A 24,765-nucleotide genomic window follows, 5' to 3' on the forward strand; every position below is an offset into this window, starting at 1 on the left:
ACAATTTACTCTGTGACGTGTTCAAAATGTGACGCAATGCTATATTAAGTCGCGTTCTGATATAAATCCACGACAGCCTTGGGTTTGTTTACGATGTATTTAAGAGTTAACATGCGTATCCATCTTGTTGAGACAAACCACATCCCGTTTGTTTGTAGGCTATAAATACTTCTCGCACAATTAAAGTCCCGCACACCTGGTGGTGGGAAGCTGATGTATCTCCCTGTTAATTACAGGTGTTTTGTATTTACCTGTAGGACATAACCTGTGATAGCTTGACCACCAGACACGGTTCAAAACCTCACTACGATACTTAGCCTACGAATTTATCTTAGCCCATGAATTGTTAGATGACCTCTAACCCCCACGAGCTACAACAACAAATAGTTGTAGACACGATACATACTGCCACTTTCTCGATTGTACGTCTACTTTAAGGAATCTTAAAACTAAATAAATGGTATTGAGATTATATCGATTCTGCACGTGCAAACTTTCTATTACAAACCATATTGTTTCCTGACAAATGGTGGCTCTACTCCCATATCCTTTGTATATGGCCTTGTCTGAAGGTGCATGCAATACTGAATTATTTACAGCGAAATATGAAGACAGAAAAAAAAATCTGACAGGGAATTTCTAAAATGTTTGAGTGTAGACTGACATCAACATTTGTGTTAGTCAGAAATCGTCCACTCACTGTTGGCTCATCACTCTTGTGGACTTTTCAACGTGGGGCATGTTATCGGAGAGTGCGTGTTGACCTCTGACCTCCGCGAGATTACGCAGCGTGACCAGCGGTCCTGACGAGACATTGGTCGTTAGTTATGTTGTCCTTATTTTAATGTGACAATTCGTTATTCTTCCTCATAAAAGCCAAATCCGGCCCCTAACTTACAATACCGACTGTCCCTACCAGTAAAACTAATACAGACATCTCTTAACAGCGAGGGTTCCAAATCTGTCGCGAGATTTCTTCGTACTAATGGCATAACGAGTGTTGATCAATGTCGGCGGCTGACAATTAACACTAAATGCATGCTAATAGAACGTGTATGATAAAGGGCATGTCTTCACTTTTATTTTCTCAGCGCAATTTTTGCTGTTTCCGACGAAATCTCCAAGTGTATCTTGATTACACACGTTGACAGGTATGATACTGCGGAAAGCTTAATTACTAATTTTAAGGTAAAAGCCATTGTCTTGACACTTGGCCTGTGAGTAGATATGTTAATTTCGTCGAAATAAACTAGAAACCCCCCACATATTACGCTTAAGAGTACACAGGAAGCACAAAAATTAGATATAAACATTGACATCAGTTATAAAAAAAAAAAAAAAATAAGAAAATGAATAAATGTACGATTCGTGTAATCTCTCGCTGAACCACTATGAAATGTCATAAATTCTAACATAATTGACGGGAGTATATGAAAGCAAGTATATGTGTCTGATTCAGTGTTGGTTGGATACAGACAACTTTAACGTGGTCAGCCCGTCATGCCTCATGGCATGATCATGTAAGGTGACCAATATGGTCTAGGTTTGTGGCAATGTGTTGTAAAAATCACAAACAAACGTAGTCAGAGACACAGAATGACTAAGATAGAAGTTGCGGTAATGTGAGAACTGTACTCCGCGAGACTCACAACATGGCCACCTGCTATAGGTATCTTGAGTATTACGCATGCGCAGTGTGAAATACGTCACACACAACAGTGTGAGTACGCGTTTACTGACGTGCGTCAGAGACGTATCTCAAACTCAGCGTGAGTCCCTGGGTGTGAATATATTAAGCTGTGTTAATGTGTCAGAAGGAACAATGTATCCGGTAAAAGGGGGTTTCTTATGTAAAATGACACAAAATCTCCCTTTAAGGATAAAATACACGAGGGACGTTTACCGTAAACATTGTAATAACTGGCGTAGTATGACTGATGCAGCTGATGTTGCTTGTCATCAGGATGACTTGTAAACTGATATGTTGGGTAACAGAACGGCCTGTCATGGCTAGGGACTGTCCAATGAGGAGATCGATTGTTATACGATATTTAAACATTTATAAACCGTGTCACGGCAGTTTTTGTGTGCCTAATCGGTATCGATATTAAAAAAAACAAAGTCATTATGTACTGTGTAGAGAGATAAAATCTAGGTTCTACCCGTGGTATATATTTATACAGGTTTAAACAGAGTAATAATGGAGGTCCGGAAATAACAACCAACCACATATCAATACACCAAAAGTAGTTCCGGGTATCCTTGATAGTTGTTTACTCATTTCAGTGGTGCATGTTTACGTCAGGTCTGCAGTTCACACGGAATACCGTGTAGGCATCGCCTGGTGCTTTGCATGAGAAATACTCATTAACCTTTTCATCGCTGCACTCATTTCAACCGACACATACCGTGTCCTCAAATGTTTGGTTTTTGTGGTTTCTTTGCCCCGTCTATGTTAACAAACAGACGACGTACCACGCAGTGTGCCTGATACTTTCTTATGTTGACCACATATAGAGAAGCGGTAGTGTGCACTGCTGTCATTTTTATTGATATTAATGTTTCAAGCATACATGCAATATTACAATATGTCAACCGCTCCAATTCAGATCCCGTCCCGATAAAACCGGCTTTATTGTGCCCTACGCAATAGTTATGAGTTTAGGAGATTAAACGGCATCTTTACAATATCAATTTAAAAGCGATATGTTAACTTATAAATTCTCTGTTCCACGGTCGTTTTAGAATAAATAAAACATTAACAGGTTCGACCGCACTCTCTATAAATAACGGGGGTAGTGTTATCAACAACCGGAAACGAGGAAGTATTAAACCGACATGTTCTGGTATACAAATTAATTCCGAAATAAATTCACTGTCACTGTTTAAGGGGTTTCCACACAAGTTCGTGTCTGTAAATCCCCCTGTATTAAGATCCTGTATAACTGTGACAGCCATTTTGCTTCCCGAAGTGTTGAAGTAAATATGGAAGTATCTAGTGCTGACGAGTAAATACGTGGGCCAATGTAACGTCGCTTGTCGTTAACAAAGATGCTATGCAAAGCAATTTTATCAAATATAATCTGAAATCCATACAGATAATTGCGTTTTATGGTATATTGCTAATCTCTTTATTTGTTTGTAATATACATAATTAGAGACTGTCTATATTCTTAGCTTAAACGTGACCAGCCATTTTATGAGGGGGTTTTATACCGAACGTCATCAATGTTATCTAGGAGGGGTGTTCAAACCTAATCCAAAGTAATAACGTCACCAATGCTATTTAATGAGGGTGTTTACACCCTAATCCAAACTAACAACGTTATCATTGTTACTAATGAATGGTGTTTACGCCCTTATCCAAAGTGACGTCATCAATGTTATTTAATGAGGGGGTTTACACCCTAATCCAAATTAATAGCGTCATCAATGTTATTTAATGAGGGTGTTTACACCCTTATCCAAAGTGACGTCATCAATGTTATTTAATGAGGGGGTTTACACCCTAATTCAAATTAATAGCGTCATCAATGTTATTTAACCAGGGATATTTACACCCTAATTCAAATAAACAACGTCATCAATGTTATTTAATGAATGGTGTTTACACCCAAATCCAAGTTAATAATATAATGTCATCAATGCTATATGGATATTATAATTTGGCTTTGGTCTTGCGTACATCCTTTCAACAGGTCACGTGATATACCTGGATTTAATAATTCCGAGTTCAGTTCTATAAACATGAAGATCTGGGATTCCAGTTGCTCCCCGAGGTTATCTGTTGTTTGTGTGAGGTAGCTATGTCCCCTACCTACTCAATGCTGGGATGGTTCCTACTCCATTATGTAGATGTTGTTTACTGGTTAGTTCCTCGTGTCGGACGACCTTGGCATCTGTTCTCATTTCTTTGGTATGTTTTGTAGTAGAGCTATAATATAGAGACGTAGTAGATTCTGTCTTACAATTACAACACCGGGTCAGAAGGAGTGGCGTTATTAAAAACATTCCTTCATCTAAAGTATTGTAATGACAAAGCATATTCCATATACAATTGAAATTTAGACTTTAATAATCGTTCTTGTCGGAGCTATTAACAAACGTCATTGTTCTCGTACGTAAAACAAACCTGTGGAGTACATTTAAACTGATTATCCTGACCGCTATCTATACATGTAGTCCTATTAGGTTTAAGTGCAGGAAACAAAACCGAATCTGAAATCCTTTCAGCTCGACTGGGGGAAATGACAGGGGAAATGCATTCGATTAAGATATTATCAATTTGGATTTAGATAAGTCAGCACATATGCAGCGGTTATCCATTTATAAATTCTGTCCAATACACTCACAACTCAACAACTCCTCACACGATCTGACAACATCATTAAAACACTGAAAATATCTTCATGATTACAAGTCAACATTCCAGGTCGACCAATCCGATTGGTTGAAAACCATGTTGTCAGTCATTCATTGACAGACATATTATCTCACTGACTTTTATTCTTGACTCCGGAAGTAAATGTGACTTGATGAAGCCATCAAATTTTACCTATTTTCTGAGCCACCCCAGCCGATACTCCCGACGTACAGCGTAATTGGTGGGTGGCTTTCCAAATACGTGCTATATGACGAACGCACTCACCCAAACGTTTTGAATGAATGAACACAACAACCCATGTTTGTTTTTTCCCAAGCCGCGACTTGCTTGCACCCTGTGGACCTCGCTATAGGGACTTGGATTGGACAGGCCTTCCTCCTTCTATAATCAGATAGGCTATCCTATTCCCTTACATCATAAAATACTATGAGTATCGCGTTTCGTTGCACAATCGAGAACAACAAAGGACCTGGTTCCAGCGTATAAGTAGTTGTACACTAGTCTTTGTGAGGCACCGACACATGAACTTGGAAAATGCTTAAACAATAGCTGGAACGTGGGTATGAATGAACAAGTATGGCACACACTACAGAAGTGAACACAGTCCCGAGTCTGTCTGTACACACCAATGTCAAACGCTTATTATATACTACTATCTTGACATAAAAATATTTATTTCCCATAGCAGTGAAAATTATAATAGGTTTTTGTAAAGAGTAACGTAACAGCCAATATGTCCGTGCCTCCTTTATTTCACACTGTCACGCGAGGTCTTTAGACTGATGGCATTATTCTGTCATATGCACGTGCTGATCAAATTCCTACGCCGATAAAAAGGGCATTTAAGTGGCAAACAAAGTAAACAGATCTTTGACGTTCTGGTAAACACCCATGGTAAACAACATGCAATTGGTCCACTTTCACGACACCTACGTACTGTACATGTTTACCATGGAAAAACTACGTACTGTTTACTATACGGAAACTAGATATGGATTTTAACTGGTCAATTCTTGCGATTGTATTTTCGATATGATTGCAAATTAGCTTAAGTTATTGTGAAAAAAGACTCATGGAAGACAAGTATGTAGAAACTGCCAATGGATGTTGACAATTTAATTGAAGTAACATTGAAGATCACATAGCTGTATAGATTATAACTTATGACTTAAATAACGTTGATTACAATACATATGTACCCGTGTATCAACAAGTTTGTAGATATTGCAGTATATATTAAACTATATACTTATAACAAATTAACCAAAATAATATATGATATAGATACAGATTTCCATGTAGAAAACAAATCATTTCTTTTCTTTCACAAACACCTTTACAGCATTATAAATATTGATAAGTTGCCTTATTTAAATCTTCATCCTTTAAAAAAAACTACTTTACAACTGCGACTCTGCTTGACAAATTGCATTTATATTGTCTGTGACACATATAATCTGCTAGAACCTAACTGACGTGATGGGGTAAATATATTGAGTTTTCGCTGGTTTTGACAATATATTCCCCGTACACCGGTAGCTAGAAAATCCAATCGATATATATAAATTCGGCTGTATATATATTGGAAAGTTCGCTAGTCGGAATTTCGAATTTGTGTTTTAGGTCCAGGATGGATACGAACACATCTAGTAAACAAATATTTCCGGAAATTGTATTAAGGTTTATATCAACATTGTTGCTTTAGGTAACATCGGGTTTATTCTGCCAGGAGGTAAACCACGATGCCCGCAGACATTGTACTGAATATGTATTATAATATTCTTATCTGTTTTGTTTTTTTCAGTCATGCACTCAAAAACCATGGACTATATCTAATAAATGTTTATTTTTATTTCAGGACACAGCGGTGTGAACCAGTTGGGAGGAGTGTTTGTGAACGGACGACCTCTACCGGACTCAACACGACAACGGATTGTGGAATTGGCCCATAGTGGTGCCCGGCCGTGTGATATCTCCAGAATTCTCCAGGTTTCCAATGGCTGTGTTAGCAAAATACTAGGTCGCTATTACGAAACTGGCTCGATACGACCTCGAGCAATAGGCGGTAGTAAGCCCAGAGTGGCTACCAATGACGTCGTAGGCAAAATAGCCCAATACAAGAGGGAGTGTCCGTCAATTTTCGCCTGGGAAATTAGGGACCGATTGCTTTCCGACGGATGCTGTAACCAGGACAACATCCCTAGCGTGAGTATCAAACATGGCGGAGAATGGGAGATAATTCTGTAAACCAATAAATCAATATCTTACATTCATAAAATAATGCATTTGCATATTATATATTATATATAAATTGATATATATATATTTCTACAGAAAAGCGAAAGAAAATTGAACAGCCTAAAATTATGATATCAGAATAACAAGAAATATGATTTATTTTATTTTGAGATGAAATGTCAAAACAATGTTAAGGAACCCCGCATTGAAAATGATAGTAAACAAATATTATATAACTTGAATTGAAAATGATTTTAAACAAATGTTATATAACTGGAACTGAAAATGATAGTAAACAAATGTTATTTAACTGGAACTAAAAACGATAATAAACAAAAATGATATATCTGGAACTGAAAATGATTGTAAACAAATATTATATAACTGGAACTGAAAATGATAGTAAACAAATATCATATAATAGGAATAAATAGGGCCATTGGCATCGCCGCTAAAAAAGGAATTACTTTTTAACTACAAAATATTTATTATTATAATAATTCTATTAAACAAATGAAATCCATTTAAAATAGAAATAGTCCTTTGGTAACCAGAGCGTAAGTTGTAACCTAATGTTTCATTTATATTTTAAGTTTAAAAAGAGTACACATCTCTTTGCTTTGCTTTCTTTGCTATTATCTATTTACCATGAACGGTTAAATAAGAAACATTTAGTCTTCAAAACTAACGGAGATAAATTAAATCGTTAACATATCACATTATTTAGAGTTGACTTGGACATTCCGGGCATGTTGTGAATAAAAATATTTATATCCACTTTATAAATGAAAACTTTTCACAGTTATTAGAGTATAACAAAATGAACGTTTTATATCTTTACATAATAGATATTTTATATGGTCTACCCAATATACACACAGTTATATTTTACACGACAGGCGGAATATCATTGAAAATGGCGATAGTATTAAACTGGCTATCGTATATACACCTTCATGTGTCACCAATTCAATGAAACAGCAATGAGAATCCAATTTCTTCCTTAAATTACTCCTTCGTGAAAGGTGCTCAGCGGGAAAGATGGAAACATTTTAAGAAGCCTGTTTTCCTCCCCGTCGTGCGATCAGTCAGCCTTTATCCTTTTGGGGGGAGAGTAAGAGCATCTGGTTCTGTTATAACATTTACAACTGGCATATCAAAAGATTGTTGACAATCGAGAACAAAGGCGTCTTGTACGCAGTGGAAAGAGATATTACATTTATCGAACTTAGGGAGAAATTTGTCACCATTTATGAAACCACCACCGTTTCACCTAAAATAAATTATATAAAACAGCTAACTGTAGTTATATATATGTATATAATATTTGTTAGCAGTTTTAATGTGTAATCCGTTATAACTAAACGAAATATTAATGGCAGTAATAGTCTAGATTTAATTAATATAATTATTTGTATTTTCTTTGAGATCTAAATTGATTTTGTAATCACGAATATAGTTCTAGCTTAAGCCCTGTTTGTTTTATTGGATCTTACTGTAAATATTTCCGATGTGTAAACATGTTCTCTATCTATACACTGCCAATTCATAGTGGTATATACATCAGAAGCAATGCATTAATACGTCTATTAAATGATATGTAGAATTTAAAAAGATACCTAAAGATGATAATATTACTTCAATTTTGAAATTAAAAATATATATAATTAATTACTGTTGGGTAACAAGAAAGCATTTTAATATTATGAACAATAAAATATTCATCTTTTTAATCTGAAGGCGATAAACATCATACTCAGAACAGTAACTTAACCTTTTATTTTATGAAAAAAAAATTAAATGAAATAAAGAAAATAAATACAAAAAGTAACAAAAATACTTATTGAATAGAAGCGATTCGTGACTACAAAGTTTACCTGTACAATATTTTACCTGTATCAAAATGGCTAATACCACCGCAGATTTCTCACACAAAATTATTCAACTATGTCAAAATCCTCAGCTTTCGTAGATTTTGAATTTAATATTCAAATCTGCGGTAATCCATATTTCAGAATGAAATCCACCATGAAATTTGTTCCCGTGTTCCTTTCAGAATCAGAAGAGGGCAATGATTCTAATGTAAATATACGATATCTGGTCAAAATAAACACAACTCTACTCATATCGCTCTGGCGGCATTTCGATGACTAATCAATTTATTAGCAATATCTGTTAAATCTTCCAGGACTAAATATCAAATGAAAAGTCCAAATTTCTTTCTTGCTATTATCTGGAGACTCTAGCATTTAGCTCGCCCGAGGCTTAACGGTATTGATCTCGGGTCAAAAAGTTGAAAATCTTGACTGCCCACTTGAACGTTTCAATACCTTCTTTTCCGTGTCAAATTAAAGCAGCCCCTGGATGACTTCTGAATTCAAGTGTCCAGTTTTCAAATGTTTCAACTGACCATATGCCCAAGTACTCTTCCGTATTTGCTTGCTTGTGCACAACAAGCAGGGAAATGGTGTCTTAAGAGAGAGGAAGAAAACAGTAAGCCCATATAATTAGTGTGCAAATATTTAGTGTAAATATCACACTCTGAGATGTAACAAAGACCTCTCGTGTGCTCCATGAAGACTTGGATGGAGTAGCGGCATATAAAAATGCAGTCTGAAGTTTACATTGGGTATCATTTGTGAAGGACTTCAAGAACTTGAGCAAACACGTTCAATGTGCTTACACGTGGGTTGTTGATACAAGCAAATAGACAGATCAGCGTCAGAGATAAAGGCATTTTGACGCAATAATAAATGATCAAAATCAGAATAGTTTTGGCATATCCTGTTAAACAGATGTTATCATTAATTACTATTATCTAAATAACAATAATCGAGTTTTCTATGTTCACAAACATTTTCTTAATATTTCGATATCCTGTAAGAATGTCATTCCATCCTCTTACTGAATATGCACAGAGGAGGCTTTTGCTGGTTTCCCAGGTCCAGGCTATCAAAGCCGGGTAAAACAGATTCGTGCGACATATTTCTTTGAGAGCAGAACATTTTTCACAAAATTAGAAGTAGCCACATGTTTTCTCAAACAATTTATGAAAGAACTGTGAAAGCTCTCGTCATCTTCACCAGTATTTAGGACATTAATTAATTTTGACACATCTGCGCCCAGGCTCAACAAAAATCTAATCGTTTTTGCATGGATGCACAAATTCAAGTTCTGATCATTCATATGAACGTATTTGCATTTTCTCGTCCATTGTAATAGGCTTGCCGTTCACGGGAACAGAAGCTCTTAGCTGGTCTGAAGTTGTACTGCTTTACTTTCATGAAAAACGTAATTTCCCACATCCGTGAAATCTGTCTATTTTGTTATTTGGCTTATGTTTAATTTGACATATATGTATATATATATATAATTCAGCATATACATGTATGTAGTTTGGGAGATCTTTAAAACGTTTGATATATAATTCGTATGATTATTAAATGCTGATAAACTTTGAACGCTGATACATGATATATATATATATATATATATATATTATCTTTTTTTTTCAAATGAATACACTTTGGTATAATTCTGTATATTACATTCAATTTTCCATGCCATCGAAGAATACTAACTGGAAAGTAAACAGCTATCTGGATTAAGATTTAACTTTTGGGTTAAAACATAACTCTGATTTGATTGTTTTTTAAGATGTTCATTAGTGTTAAACAATTATAATTCAATGCTTGTAATCTCAACTTTCACAAAACTATGCAAGATTTCTAAAAATATATAGTTTTTCGTCACTAACAGGAATATCCGTCAACTTATTTATCTTAAAATTTCTTCCATTACATATTATTTTAATATGGTCAGAATGTTGACGGGCATGATGTATACAAAAACGTATTTATTATTTCATCTGACCTTGTCTGTATTGAAGTCAATAACGAATGTCTAATTTGGATTCTTTCATATCTCCACTGTAACATCATTTGTATCGCTTTTGTATAATTGTTACAATTCTGTTATGTCGCTATGTTTGTCATCTTGTCTCAGAAATCAATCGCAGAGAATTGTAAGAAACCCATGCAAGTGAACCGAATCAAACGTGAAAACGACCTCTCACTTATGCCCGTCAGTGCCAATAATTCCTACATCCACTTAGTCACTAGCTTTTCTCCATCAATGCTATTTGTTCCCTAGATCTCGGCAAATCAAGCAAAAAGCAATCTCTCTCCGCCATCACTTTTGACAAACAGATATATCACCAGTTTGATACGTGATTAGATATATTGTACTATCCAATCGCGGAAATGGAGAACAAGGACTGGGCCTCTCTGGTCAACAATAGATCTGTTCTGAACAGGATCCAGAAGGATGCAGAAAAAAGTACCCTTCATTCCTGATGTCTCCTAGGATAGCGTGTCCAATAACAAATAAAAACTACTATTTTCATACCAAAGACGTCTGTCACTGAGCTGGTGGACAACTTGATAACTTTTTCTCTCTTCCGGACGCTGTAATAAATCCTAGATGTTAGGTATCAGACGAGGACAATTGTATGGTCATGATTCAGACTGCCATTATAAGAGGTATACCTGTAGTTCTTAGAATAGTTGTTGAATAAATAAAATTTTATGTCGAAGAGGCATTCGTGATAGAATCATCCACACTATTCCAGCAGCGGTTCCCCCCGTTTTGTATTGAACTTGTCCCAGATCAAGGCGATCTACTCTCGAGTTTGGAGATGCTTTAACGCAGATAATAGCTTTTGGATGTCGGGAATATCCTCACAGCAGATGTACATGACACTATCGAAGATGCGCTATAAATTTGTCCACCAATACGAGACACCTGCCTTACACAGAGGTTACAACAGAGAAGACAACCTTCTCCTATTAAACACAGAATCACAGTACCAGAGGAACTATGTTGCATAAACGCGCCAGCCTATTAACTCTCGCGGAAGACTAGATATGTAACGTAATAATGACAGGGGTAGGGGTTAGAGTATTGTCCGTGCTTTGTGACCACTGGGTTTGTACCCTACTCACCATACATTCCACGGGGTCAATGATAAGGGGAGGGCCCCAAACACCACGTGCCCCTCTCGTATATAGCATTTCCAAAAGACGTTTGCTGTAACCGATAGAGAAACACAGTAATGGCTCACAACAACACAAAGAGGCATTTACAACCAGGCACATATTTTTTTTACTATCTGAGAAAAATGAAAGAAACTGATGTGAAACTATCCTACGATCTTGCGTGTAGTTGAGTTTGTTACACAGTGTTGTATTTGTTTTAGGAAATTGATGTACGTAGTATGTATTGTAACATCAACGAGTAAGATTTCCGTTTTTTCTGGTATTTTATGAACTCGAATTGTGCTGAATAACACATTAAAAGCGTATCATATAGTATATGTATATATTTATTACTCTGATTATTTTGTTCTTAAAATATATGCCATCCCATTCTGACTGTAAAGAAGAAATATTTCCTTTTTCATATCAGTAATAATAATCTTCAAAGTTATGACATGGAATAATCCAAACTGATCTACCTCCTAAAATACCCCGCAAATCTATAATTATCTTTGTATCGATACAGAGGAACTAACGGAAGCTTATTTTTATGTCCTATTTATAGTAGGATTATAGGAGAGAAAGACAAATAAAATGGCCTTTCGAAGGACATGACGGATACACCATTTAGCTTGATGGGGAATAACAGATATGCTTGTCTGTTTCATTCTCAGCTAAAACAATGCATTAAAGGCTATTAGCCTATTATTATACGTAAACATGTCCATTAAATATATCTAAAAATAATATCTAAATAAACAATACTGGTGCTTTAATCCGATATAACACTAGAAATAATCTGTAAAATTAACAAACATCCGTTTCGGACTTCAAAGTAATGAAACGAACGGTAGGCATATCTCGTTCTCTCGCACCATATCAGCTATAGAAACATGCCTAATGCAATTTGAAAGTTCAAACGACATGCATATCTGTGATCGTCCTCGGACCTAAGCACCTTATTAGGGTGGTATAATATCGACCAATGGGGGTCAATACCAATAACAAAGCCATACTTCTCTTGTCTAGCGTCAGGAAAAATATGCTTTATAATGTGTCAGTTTAAAAAGTTGTAAAATGTCTCTAATCAATGACAATTGGAGGTTGTCTTAGCTGATAACGAGGTCCTACATTAATGTTCACATATTTCCACCATTGATGTCTACTTCCGAATTTGTCATGAATTCATTCACATCCCGATTTGCTGATAGTTATAAGAAATACGATACTTTTCTACTCAATCATTGCAGCTTTACCTTTAAATGCAATACATGTTTGTGTATAGTTGTAAGGTAGGCGCACGTGTTATCGATTAGATACAGCTCATGATCTGCATTAGCAGTCGACCTGCTGGAATCTTGGCCAGTGAATTACAATATATTTTGTATGTTTTCAAACTGTAAAACGATAAAGCCATTTTTTCTCGACACTTTTTTCTGTTGAAGAAAATAGATCTCATTAACCTTAATAAAATACCTAATTTTCTAATATTATCTTAATTAGATGTTTTAAGTCTTCAATTATGAACATTGAACTAGAGATTTATGTTTAAAACATATTGTTTTTAAAATATATATGATTGATAGCACGCTGACCGTGTTTGTTTTACCGACAAAGGTATATTTAGTTGATAGTGTTTAATTAATATCTAATATAATCATTGCCGCCCGTATATAGTAAAATAGGATTTATTTAACAAGCATGTTTTATAGCAGTGCAGAAATGCAATTTAATCGATAAATTCTACTGTGAGCAATATAAAAGCCCCTCGTCCTAAAACACCTGACCAATCCTCAAAGGAATGGTCATTCTAAAGAAATGGATTACTGCAATGGTCAGCGCCAGATTTAATCCCATGACATATTGTTTTGGACGGAAGAATTAATCAGCTGGCCCTGTCACAGTGGACAGGGACACTTGTAGACGTCGGAAATGAAGGAATATTAATTCATACCGAATGTTGAAATATGCAAACAATCAATGAAAACTTATACTCCAATCGTTTCTACACACGCCCGAGCTCAAGAAAATGATGCTGACATATATGTTATTATATATTTGTGTGTATATAAAAATGTCAGTTAAATTTCAAACAAAATACTACACATAATAATTAATTTATAAATCCACGCAATTTAAAATAATACTAATCAGGTTAACCGATGATTCCAGCGTGCATGATTAAATCATACAAAAGAATTTTCGTCTTCGATATTTAAATGATAGAAGGAGTGGTATATATATATTTAAATGATAGAAGGAGTGGTATATATATATTTAAATGTTACCTCAAATAATTCAATTTGAAAACAGTACATAGTATATACGTATATAATTCCAACCATAATGTGAGCTGTTACAGTATGTTTCAGATTATTTAACGTCTGAATGGAGGGTGATATTTAATGAAGTGATTTTCACATATTACAACATCTACCACATTATAAAGCGTATATATTGCTATTTAAAAGCTATTGGTAGCTCTTTCCGAGAATTGAGAACTTATATATAAATAACAATACTATATCAACAAATGTTCATGCATACTATTTATAGCAATTAACGAAAAACCAATATGTTCCTAATGTGAATGTCAGTATATTTCAATTGTTTAGACAAATATATATATAAATGCTATCAATTTTATAACTGTGGCAAATTATATATCATAAGTATAATAGGGTATACCTAGTAATATTTTTATATTCGTATTTTGATGACATTGTTCTAATCTTTGAATGTCCGTAATTTGCATACATGTATATCTGTGTAAAATGTTTATCTAATATGATATTTGATGTCTAATTTAACAGGTTTCATCTATCAACCGCGTTTTACGGAACTTGTGTAGTGACAATCAGAAGGTTATGGGACAAGGCGCAATGTATGACAAGTTGGGTCTACTAAACGGTCAGTCATGGCCACGCCCTAATCCATGGTATACATCCAACATGTCTATGGCTGGAATCGGAGCACCGGCGCCTTATCCAACCCATCAAAGCTCTACCCCGATCTGCATAGATAAGAAAAGTGAGTACAGCTAAATTCAAATTCCTAAATATTTACATTGTACAAAAATGTATTATGAGTTCATAACCGTTTCTTTAAATGGAAATGGTATTATTACCGTCAGAATCACGTTCGATAATCGTGATAGGTTTTTTGGTAAAGTATAGTCTAACTATACAACTATATTTAGAAAGTTCGATGGCGTAAAATATGGTAATTATTGAGAAAAAAACAAATGGATATGTTGCCCAATTTACTGTCGGAAACCTGTTTTAATGCAATTACCATTTTCATATTTGAAGCAAGTTAAAATTTTGATAAAGTGTCGCGTATTGATTTGAAACAATGGCGAACTATGTATTAGTGTTATTGTTACACAAAGTTAAAAGAGAATTGAGTGCCCATTTCAAAATAAACATGAAAATACAAGAACTGAATTAAATAAGTTTGCATTTCAAACTTGTTAAACAGATTGTGTATCGAATTTTTCCTACAAAAACCGTAAATATTTTACATGTTTGAATACATGTTTTATGTTTCAAGTTGATATTGAAAGTAGAGTAGACATGTTAGATAGGCGATATTTTATTTCTGTATGTCGTCCGACAAAGATCAGTCCCGGGGATAAATTACGTCAATGTGACAATCTAAATTTTGTTGTTGAAGTCCCTAAGGAATGCAATATAATCATATGCGCTGTGTTTGCTGTGGAAGGACTTACAAGTACGAGTATATGAATATTGATCCGTCTATATACGGATAGAAGTATGGCTTGATATGTGTGGATTGGACGTACACGTACAGTTATATAATACATACTCAGTTATATAAGCTGATCACAGATCTACAATAATCAAACAACATAATATATTAATTATAATCAGAAGAAAGTTAACTGCGATAAATAACTTCAAAAAAAGAAGCCAGAAAAAATACAAAAGCAGGAAAACTAGAAGTAAATATAGTTTTTGAACAGACAGTCTATGAATTCCAAAATGGACCCACTCTAACTTACGTCGGTATTGGCTGAACGTCCAGTTACCTTTGTCTATAATAAAACCTTAATTGTCGGACACTTCATCCGAACCAGGAAACTGTAAATGTCGGTGATGATAGACCGATATGGTCCTCCCTAGTTACACGTACTGGATACTTAAATAAGTTAGTGGTTAGCATTATCAGGAATACATGTTCCAAACTCGAAAGGTTCACTCTATATTGGCGTTCGACTTCCGGTAGAGGCAACATGCCCCAGCTACCGCTCCATTCGCTTCAAAATATTGTCATTATTTTTCTTCATGCATGTGAAATGGCGCGTGTTTTGCCTGGATGCAAAGAAGGGTAGCTAGCTCTGTCGAGTAGTTAACCCCACTACCTTTCTAGCTTGCTTTTAACACAAACCATGCAATTATGAAATCATATTCTAAGTGAATACACTTGGATAATTTAACCGTAAAGAATGCCCAAACAAGCTAATAATGGCAGATTATGTTTAACATAGAAATTTAACTTGTCTATTTTTTTCGAATTTTCTCTGCCTTATCTGTCGGTGACACTTTCCGGTAATGTCGGTTTTCTGGCATTCCTCTTATTCTATATCAGTTCTTATCGAAATTGTGAAACTTGTGTGAGGAATACCCATTGACAAACCCCCAACAACGCTCTTATCAAACATACGACTTTCCAATCTGGGAGTGTACAAAAAATACTACATCTAATTTGAAATAATTTGAAGATGATTTTCTGAATAAGAATTAATACAAAAGAAAACAGGAAAATAACATATATCTCTTCACAACTGATAATTACCTTTGTTATAGCTATGACAGATATATAATGAGACAAATTGCGACAACTCTGTTTAGAATTGACAACTCTATAGTAATATATTCAAACAGGACAAATTCATAATCTCTGGAATGCTAATTATAACATACAAATGAAAGCAATGATGAAAACAAGCATGATTATCTTACGCATGTTGCTTATTAAGTCGATTTATTGTTTCACTGTTTTGATCTGGAAACATTTTACTTGTATTACTAGCGTTTTTTTAGAGAATCATATAAAACTGCACCATATCGTTGCACACGGCAAACACTGCCCTACATCATATACAACCTTTCATTTATTGTAACAATAAAAAAGGATTTTTAGAAAATTGCTGCATTTCCAAACCATTAGAATGACGTGATTGTCCACTGAGGCGTTATGTCAAAGGGAGTTTTGTTTCGTGTTATGGCATTCTTGTCATACAACACCACACAAACACGTAATTGTCTTCATAAAGCGGTGTCTTCAATCCGAGAGCATATGGTAAATTATTAAACCCAAATATAGTCAATCGCATTTATATTTCATTGAATGCCATTAAAGCACGCGATGCGCTTTGCGCTACGGACCTGGTTCCGCGTCGATTTCGTGCTAAAGTTTACACAAACAAACGGGGTGAGTGCAAATGTTGGTTATGTAAAACTGACAGAATGCTATCCACATGGTTCATAATTCACTCAGGAAAGATGATGAAACGTCTTCTTTGATTTTTCATGTTCTTCGGTCCGCTCAGTTTTCATTTGTTAGAAATGATCGGCGAAGCGTATAGATTAATATAGTCGTCTTAAAAGTGCGTATAGCCAGCGTGTAGTAGAGAGAGTGTGATTATTAAGAGGTTATCCCTAGATGCTCAGCATCAGTGTACGGCTTCTGAGCCTGGCCCCAATCTAAATCGACTGAGGCAATCGCAACATAGTTCTGTCGTCCCACCTCTAACCAGTTAAAGGATGAATATTTCATAAATTTCCCTTTTAATAACCAAAGTTGGTAAAATAATTCGCAGCGGAGCGGTATCAGAGTGTCTCGGAGGCTTGGGAAAATTAAATTAGTGCTAAAGCATTCCCTTCTGTAACACACCAGATCATTAGGCGATTTTCCAATCGGATGCCGACAAAAGCAAAGAACCAGTCGTTCTGCTCCGTAAGCCGTTAAAATAGGGTTTCGGTGATACAATCGGATACAGCCTCCGGCTTCCTCCCTAATAGGGAACGCGCATAGCAGGTATTTTATTTCATAATTACAAATTTTCATCTCAAGCTCCGATTGAGTAAGACAGACATTCTCATAAACGCACGGTAAAAATTATAAGCCGACCTATAAGGAATTTTTCCTGTAGAGGAACACAAATAGATCAAAACTTCCGAGGAACAAGATGAGTTGCGCCAGACCGATCTCCAGTAGGGAGGGTGATTGTAGTGTTTAGTACGAAATACCGCTACATGTGGTTAGGACCCTTTACCCCTTTCTCCCATTACCTTTTCGTTTTCAAAATTAGCCTTACCATTTGCTACCCGTATGAATACTTGTCTGAATTAAGAAAGAGATCAAATGCATACCGAGAACTCCATCACAGCGGTCTACGTTGTATTCAATCTCGTTCTGCATATAGTGATTTTCCCAACATGATTTCAGATGAAAGTGATGTCTTGATAAATTGCCTTCTTTATGATATGGATAATAAATTGTCAATTATTGTATAAATATGTACAGCAGTTTACTCATTGTGTCAGTCTGTGCTTCTTCCTTATAAAAATATCAATTTATGTACAATATTTGAAAGTTCAATACATTATGATATATTAAGTATACTTCCCAAGTATATGGAAACGAATATTCGTTTCATCAGCTCTCATTACACAAGCTAAAGTATAGTCGAAAGGTACGATACTGATCATACATCCGCTAATACCTCCATATGTAACACGTCACAGTCGCCGGAAGCTCAGTTTCAATAAGGAAATAATAACAAAGTGTCGACTGATAGGAAGACTTGGACGACTCTAGTAAATAAGGTATTAAACTGAATAGCAATAGCCATTCAAGCCTTGGACAATCGGATATTTTCACAATGCTTAAGATGACTTTTGGACGAGAGTGAAACACTTGTGTGTATTGTCCATCGTCGTCGGACTGTCTGCAACACTATTGACAGCTCCAGACTAATCCCTTCTCATATAAATATGGATTCCGAACGAAAGATTTAAAACAGCGCTATTTAAAGAGCTCTCTGTACATTCTTAGGAGATCTTATTCTACTCTGGCGGAGTATCCTTTTTATTATTTCCCATAAATACATTTAGCGCCTTTGACTGAATAATCGGTTCACTGTAAATAACAAAAAGGTTACACATTAAGAATCCACTACAAGGTTGTGCAACGCATAGCTAGCAAGATTGTTTTATCAAAGGCAAATCCGTCTTAAGGGGTTTACGATGATCAATTCACAGAGAGTTTGTAAGAACAAAATTGTCCCGTGGAAATCTCAGAACACAATATTGACTTGACTGCTAAAATACTGTTTTCAACAATCAGAAGGTGGCGCCAGGCATTCTAATCTATCAAGAAATTATTATCCAATTTTAAATGCTTTAACACCTTTAGTTTTGAAAACTTGTACCGGAATAGAAGATACAGTTGTAGGGTCGGTAGGGCATTCCTTGTGATCGGATTAAACACCAAACCAAATCCCCCAACAATTAATTGCTACATTCATTACAGAAATCAGAGTTTTAATCTCCTATATCATATACATTGTCAATTACCCCATAGAGATTCTCAAACAACAAAAACGGCCATGATTATGCAAGTTCTGCCTGCCAGCTAACGTAAGTGTATTTCAATGTGCAAGAATGTTAATTACATGAGCGAGCGACCTTGGTGTATCTGTAATTGTTATTTATATACCTGTACCGGTGTATGTTCCTGGATCGTGGTGCTTATAACACGTTACCTGGCTGATCCAATTGAAGATGCGTAAAAATTTCATACTTGATTGCGCTGCCCATTCTAGCAGGTACCTATGTATGAATGAATCGATACACAATAGCAGCATATATATACATACATACACACACACATATCTAGGTCAGGTGGCTGCCATAGAGGACGTAATAGTTATATGATTTCTTAGCGTTTAGAGGTTTAACAAACCTAATATATTGTTATTTATATAGATATCACAATAAAAGTAGTCTTTAGATATGAAAAAAAGATCATCAATTTCAGTAACAAAATATTTATATCATTATCGATTTATTTCTAATTTTTCATTCATTTTCTTTCCTTATTCTTTTAGAGATAAATAGGTAAGTTCAAATTATTCTCTGATTAAAAAAATAATGCTCTAAATTTATGATTTTATCGATTTTTATCATTTTTATGTCGGCATTTCCAGAACAAAAAATAAATATCTACATTTACGTAGGATATAATACTTCCATGTCTTGCGATTGCTAGACCTGCATTCTGTGTCTATTAACTGAAAAATTGTTTTGATATAAAACCTTACTTCAAAACTGGGATTACTTCGTAAATAATGTATACGCTATTTTATTTACGAAAAATTGTACATTATGTGTGAACTTTATTCCACAAATCATTAGAACACCCCAGTTTAACAATTTGCATAACTAATAAGGTTATTGAATATTTATTTAATCTAAAGTATGTATAGAAAATGTTGATATGTTTAGTACATTAACCGAAAGCTTGATTTGGGTGTACAGAACACACACCAGATACCATCACCTTTCAAAACAATCTGAGAGTTAGATTCAGCAGAGTCAGAATGAATGAAACTGTATCATACAGTTATTCCGGGACATGTAAGTGATGCTAAGGGAGGCGACCAAACCATGAAAAGGTCAAAAGGTCAACAGACAAGCTAAAATCAGGATTGGGAGGTGCAAAATACCCATAACCAAATATTCATAATTTACAATGTTGAATTGGAATGATTTACAATGTTGAATTGGAATGATTTACAATGTTGAATTGGAATGATTTACAATGTTGAATTGGAATGATTTACAATGTTGAATTGGAATGATTTACAATGTTGAATTGGAAGGATTTACAATGTTGAATTGGAAGGATTTACAATATTGAATTAGAATGATTTACAATGTTGAATTGGAATGATTTACAATGTTGAATTGGAATGATTTACAATGTTGAATTACAAAAGAACGTCAAGTGCGTATGTTTATTCTGAACCGTGTCACTATTCAGGTGAATTTAAACGTGACAAACATGTGCATTCTCAAGGGATTGTACAAAAGATTGACACCTTGAATTTGAAAGTTAGATACATTAAAGACAAAACAGTCGTCCTTGTAGGCCTCGTCAGTAATGCTAATGGAGGCGACTAAAAACGCCAAACAGGCCGAAAGAAAACCCAAAAACTTGATCACCTGCTTTCAAAACGATCTTGTATTTGATAATTATGACCAACTTTAAATATTATATTGTATTTCACTGTGTAATATTTTTAATAGGGTTTTAATGACGACAACATTAAGGTATAGCCCAGTAATTTTATTATACGGATCAAGTGTTGATTTGTTATGGAGGATAGCTTCGAGGTGTCATATCATTCTCTTCTTGTATCCTACGGTCACGGATACGGATGTCTTCGATTTAATTCAAAATTGTATTGAGTGATTATTATCACGCGCTTGACCAGTGGTCATCCCCTCACGCCCTGTATCGGAGGCTCCATCGCGAGCGTCACATCCCCTCGTAGAGCTATCTAAACAAGTTGTATGACATATGTTTTGTCAGACAAATTTGTCCTCGGGAACCACCTAAATTTAAAGCCGGACAAAAGTCCGACTGAATCCTATCAGATATAAACATGATGACCACGATGTCTCGCTCTGTCGAGCCCTGACCGCTGATAACAGTTGATAATTTGTTTCAAACTTGCGCCTCGAGGCTCACACTGGACTTGGCTGACATTGATAGGATTCACATAGGCCATAACCCCTACCTGTTCGGCTAACACGACTGCCTTTACTATCTGATAGACATGTATTCGGAGACCTGAAACCACCATGATAAAAAGATAAATTACGATAATTAAAATTAGATACTGGTCAAGATCTAACCTTAGAAGGTTTAATTGATGCTCTGATAAACCAATGTAACCTTTGAAAATTTACAAATAAATGTATTTTATTAAATTTTTGTTAGAAAAAAAAAACAGACAAATGATGTGTATTCAGGTATTAAAATAGCCATTGTTGTATGATTGAAATCCGATAATATTTACAAACAACATTTCTAGGGAGCCTATTAAGTCATATTATCTTAGTACACTTTATTATCACCTTGCGGGTATACTGTTTAATAAGTTATTTTCGTGGTTGATAATATTGCGCTATTAAGCGGTCCTTGAAGATAGCACGAACAAAAAAAAACAAGTGAATATTTATATTAACAGACATAGGTATACAAGCTTTTACTGCATACTGATTGCGGTAAATTTAACTGCCGCGAAATATTAGCCCCTTGAAAATGAACAACTATATGGTTTGTTATTGTTGATAGTTACTGTTATAGAATGAAAAAGGGGGTTAGGTCAGCACGCCTGTAGTTAGATGTTATAGGCATGGCGTCTGGTACCAACATGTTGAAATCCAGAAGGATGGTCAGGGAATACAAATGTAAAAGAGGACGTTTAATCAGTTGATAATATTAGATAGTTGATCACAATTGAATAACTGAAGATAAGAATGTATTTGAAACCAATGGCATTCATAAGAATTAAGATATGAACACAGAAATATTCATCAACTGAATATACAATATACAACATTAAAAAAAAATACAAAAAAATAACAAAAAACAAAAAAACTACATGTATATATATATATATTTCCGTTAGGTATTTAAATGAACATTGCCAAGGATTACCTCATTCATGGTTGATTTTCCAATTATTCATCGTATCTAACGAATGTTGTCATATTTATCGGATTAATGTCATTTCGTTACGGAAAACTTTATTTATAGTTTAATTGTCATTTTGAATTAACTGCAATATATTTCAAATTTAAGTTTCAAGATACAGAATAAATACAATTGAAATGAAACAAAAAGTGATTTTGACCTTAGTGTCTATATTATATATAACATTTACTTTCTCATAATCCAATCATAACCCCAAAGTCAGCGGACCGCATTATTACCTTGTACCCAAGTGGACTTCTAGTCATAGTTACGGTTATTAACTTCGGGCTGGACACGCCCATCTACCCTTTCATTATGAGTATCGCCCCCGTAATTTGCCGTTGGGGTTTTCAGAGTGCGAATGAATTTTATTTTGTCTCTAAATTACTGTAAACTACATGGAGATGTGGTCAGCATTTATTTCTATAGTAATATTGCCGGTGTATTTGTTAAGGGTTTGTTTAGGTATTCAGGACAGATAGAAAACATGTATAGACAAATGTTGTTTAGAGCAAGAAAAACTAGGGATAATTTGACGTAAGTATTGTGACATTTTGACAGAGAAAATGTGTCCTATTTTAAAAACTGCGCTCTTTCCTGCCTAAACTTGAATAAAAATTGACAAATCCTATTTTCTAAGACAAATACTTGACATAAATACCTTCCTAATTACTGTTGGACTAACCATTGCTGGTTGGTGACATACATTCACCTTCCTAATTACTGTTGGACTAACCATTGCTGGTTGGTGACATACATTCACCTTCCTAATTACTGTTGGACTAACCATTGCTGGTTGGTGACATACATTCACCTTCCTAATTACTGTTGGACTAACCATTGCTGGTTGGTGACATATATTCACCTTCCAAATTACTGTTAGACTAACTAATGCCCGATGGTGACATGTGTACATCTTCCTAATTACTACTGAACTAACCATTGCTGGTTGTTGACTTCCGGTAAATGTGAATTGCCTTTTCTTATTATTTAGTCAAATAACTCATCTAGCGGTTTAAGTATCCAGTTAATGAGGACTAAGCATCTCCTCGTCATTAACATGGAACCAAATCTTGCTTTTCAATCGTCATTGTTTAAATACAGACACAACACTTGACTTTTCGACAGAACCCCTGGGCAAAAGACAGGATTGCAGAACTTTGGCAAATTGATCCAGTGCTACAAGGGTATAATTTTGAGTCAGAACAAAATAATGTCTTTATTGTATTTATGCCCTCGTTATGAGTGAGCTTGACAACACTATCCGGATTCCCTGAGTGATTTTCCCTATACAGTGTCATACATTAGAACGAAAGTTATCCCGACATCCCTGTACAGTGACTTCCGGTAAACCGCGGGCGACATAAAGTTTGTGGTGCCGCATACGCTTCTCCATTGTACAAACATGAAAGATCCAGAAATCTCCTGCACGCGCAAATAAATATGTATTCATCCGCTGACGACGACGCATAGTGTAACTATAAAAGTTCATTGCAGCAGTCGGCTTTGATGTTAAGTGAAAAGTACTGTCGTTCTATACACAATACGTGAAATGATCGCAAGGCTTAACTGTGAATGCGTCATTATTTACAAATTAAAACTAGATTAAATACTTTATACATAACGGTCTTAAATAGACATGTTTAAAAACAGATAGATAATTTCGCTTATAACGAATATCGACTTTCTAACCCATTAAACACGGTTCCGTGCACTTTAGGGTGTAGATAACTTCGATCCATTCGATTCCATTAAAGAGACAGGAATGTATATCTCTATAATTGATATATTTAAGACTTTAAAAAAATCGATTAATGAATCAATCAGAAAATAAGTCACATTCAATTAAAATATGGAGGAAGTGTATAGATTAAAACACAAAAGTAAGATAATTGGTTTCTTCAGCCTGATTTAAATTTCCTGAAAAATTGCACATCATTTAAATATGTACTTTGTGTTGCCAGGTAACGACAGTTCCGCGTCAGAGACCAACAGTGAAGGTCAAAATGGACACACGGACGAACAGGTCCGCTTACGTCTCAAACGAAAATTACAAAGGAACCGAACCTCGTTTACAGCTGCTCAGATTGAATCGTTAGAAAAAGGTGAGTGATTCAGGAGACTGCAGTCTAGTAATTAGACCGTAAACTGGTTTCTTGTAAAGATTATGAATTCATATCTCTTATCAAATGTTTGAGTAAAGTTTCTGTTAATAAATTACAAAATGAAAAATAGTAGAACAATGCTCAATATGTTTGCAAAAGCACTTTAAATCATTACTTATATGTAAGAAAATGTATCTTTGATCGATCA

The 24,765-nt window shown here is 35.1% G+C and overlaps 1 protein-coding gene across 3 annotated transcripts in view; it reads left to right on the forward strand.

Annotated features, from left to right (window-relative positions):
• LOC117336008 (paired box protein Pax-6-like) overlaps positions 1-24,765 on the forward strand; it is a 52,146-nt gene that overhangs the window by 20,666 nt on the left and 6,715 nt on the right. For all 3 annotated transcript variants that reach the window (XM_033896327.1, XM_033896329.1, XM_033896328.1), the window contains 3 exons: positions 6,243-6,589; positions 14,472-14,688; positions 24,417-24,557. In XM_033896327.1, the coding sequence (XP_033752218.1) occupies positions 6,243-6,589; positions 14,472-14,688; positions 24,417-24,557 (705 nt within the window). The remainder of the gene's footprint in view (positions 1-6,242; positions 6,590-14,471; positions 14,689-24,416; positions 24,558-24,765) is intronic.

Source organism: Pecten maximus, chromosome 10 (assembly GCF_902652985.1).
Source record: "Pecten maximus chromosome 10, xPecMax1.1, whole genome shotgun sequence".
Classification (NCBI taxonomy): Eukaryota; Metazoa; Mollusca; class Bivalvia; order Pectinida; family Pectinidae; genus Pecten; species Pecten maximus.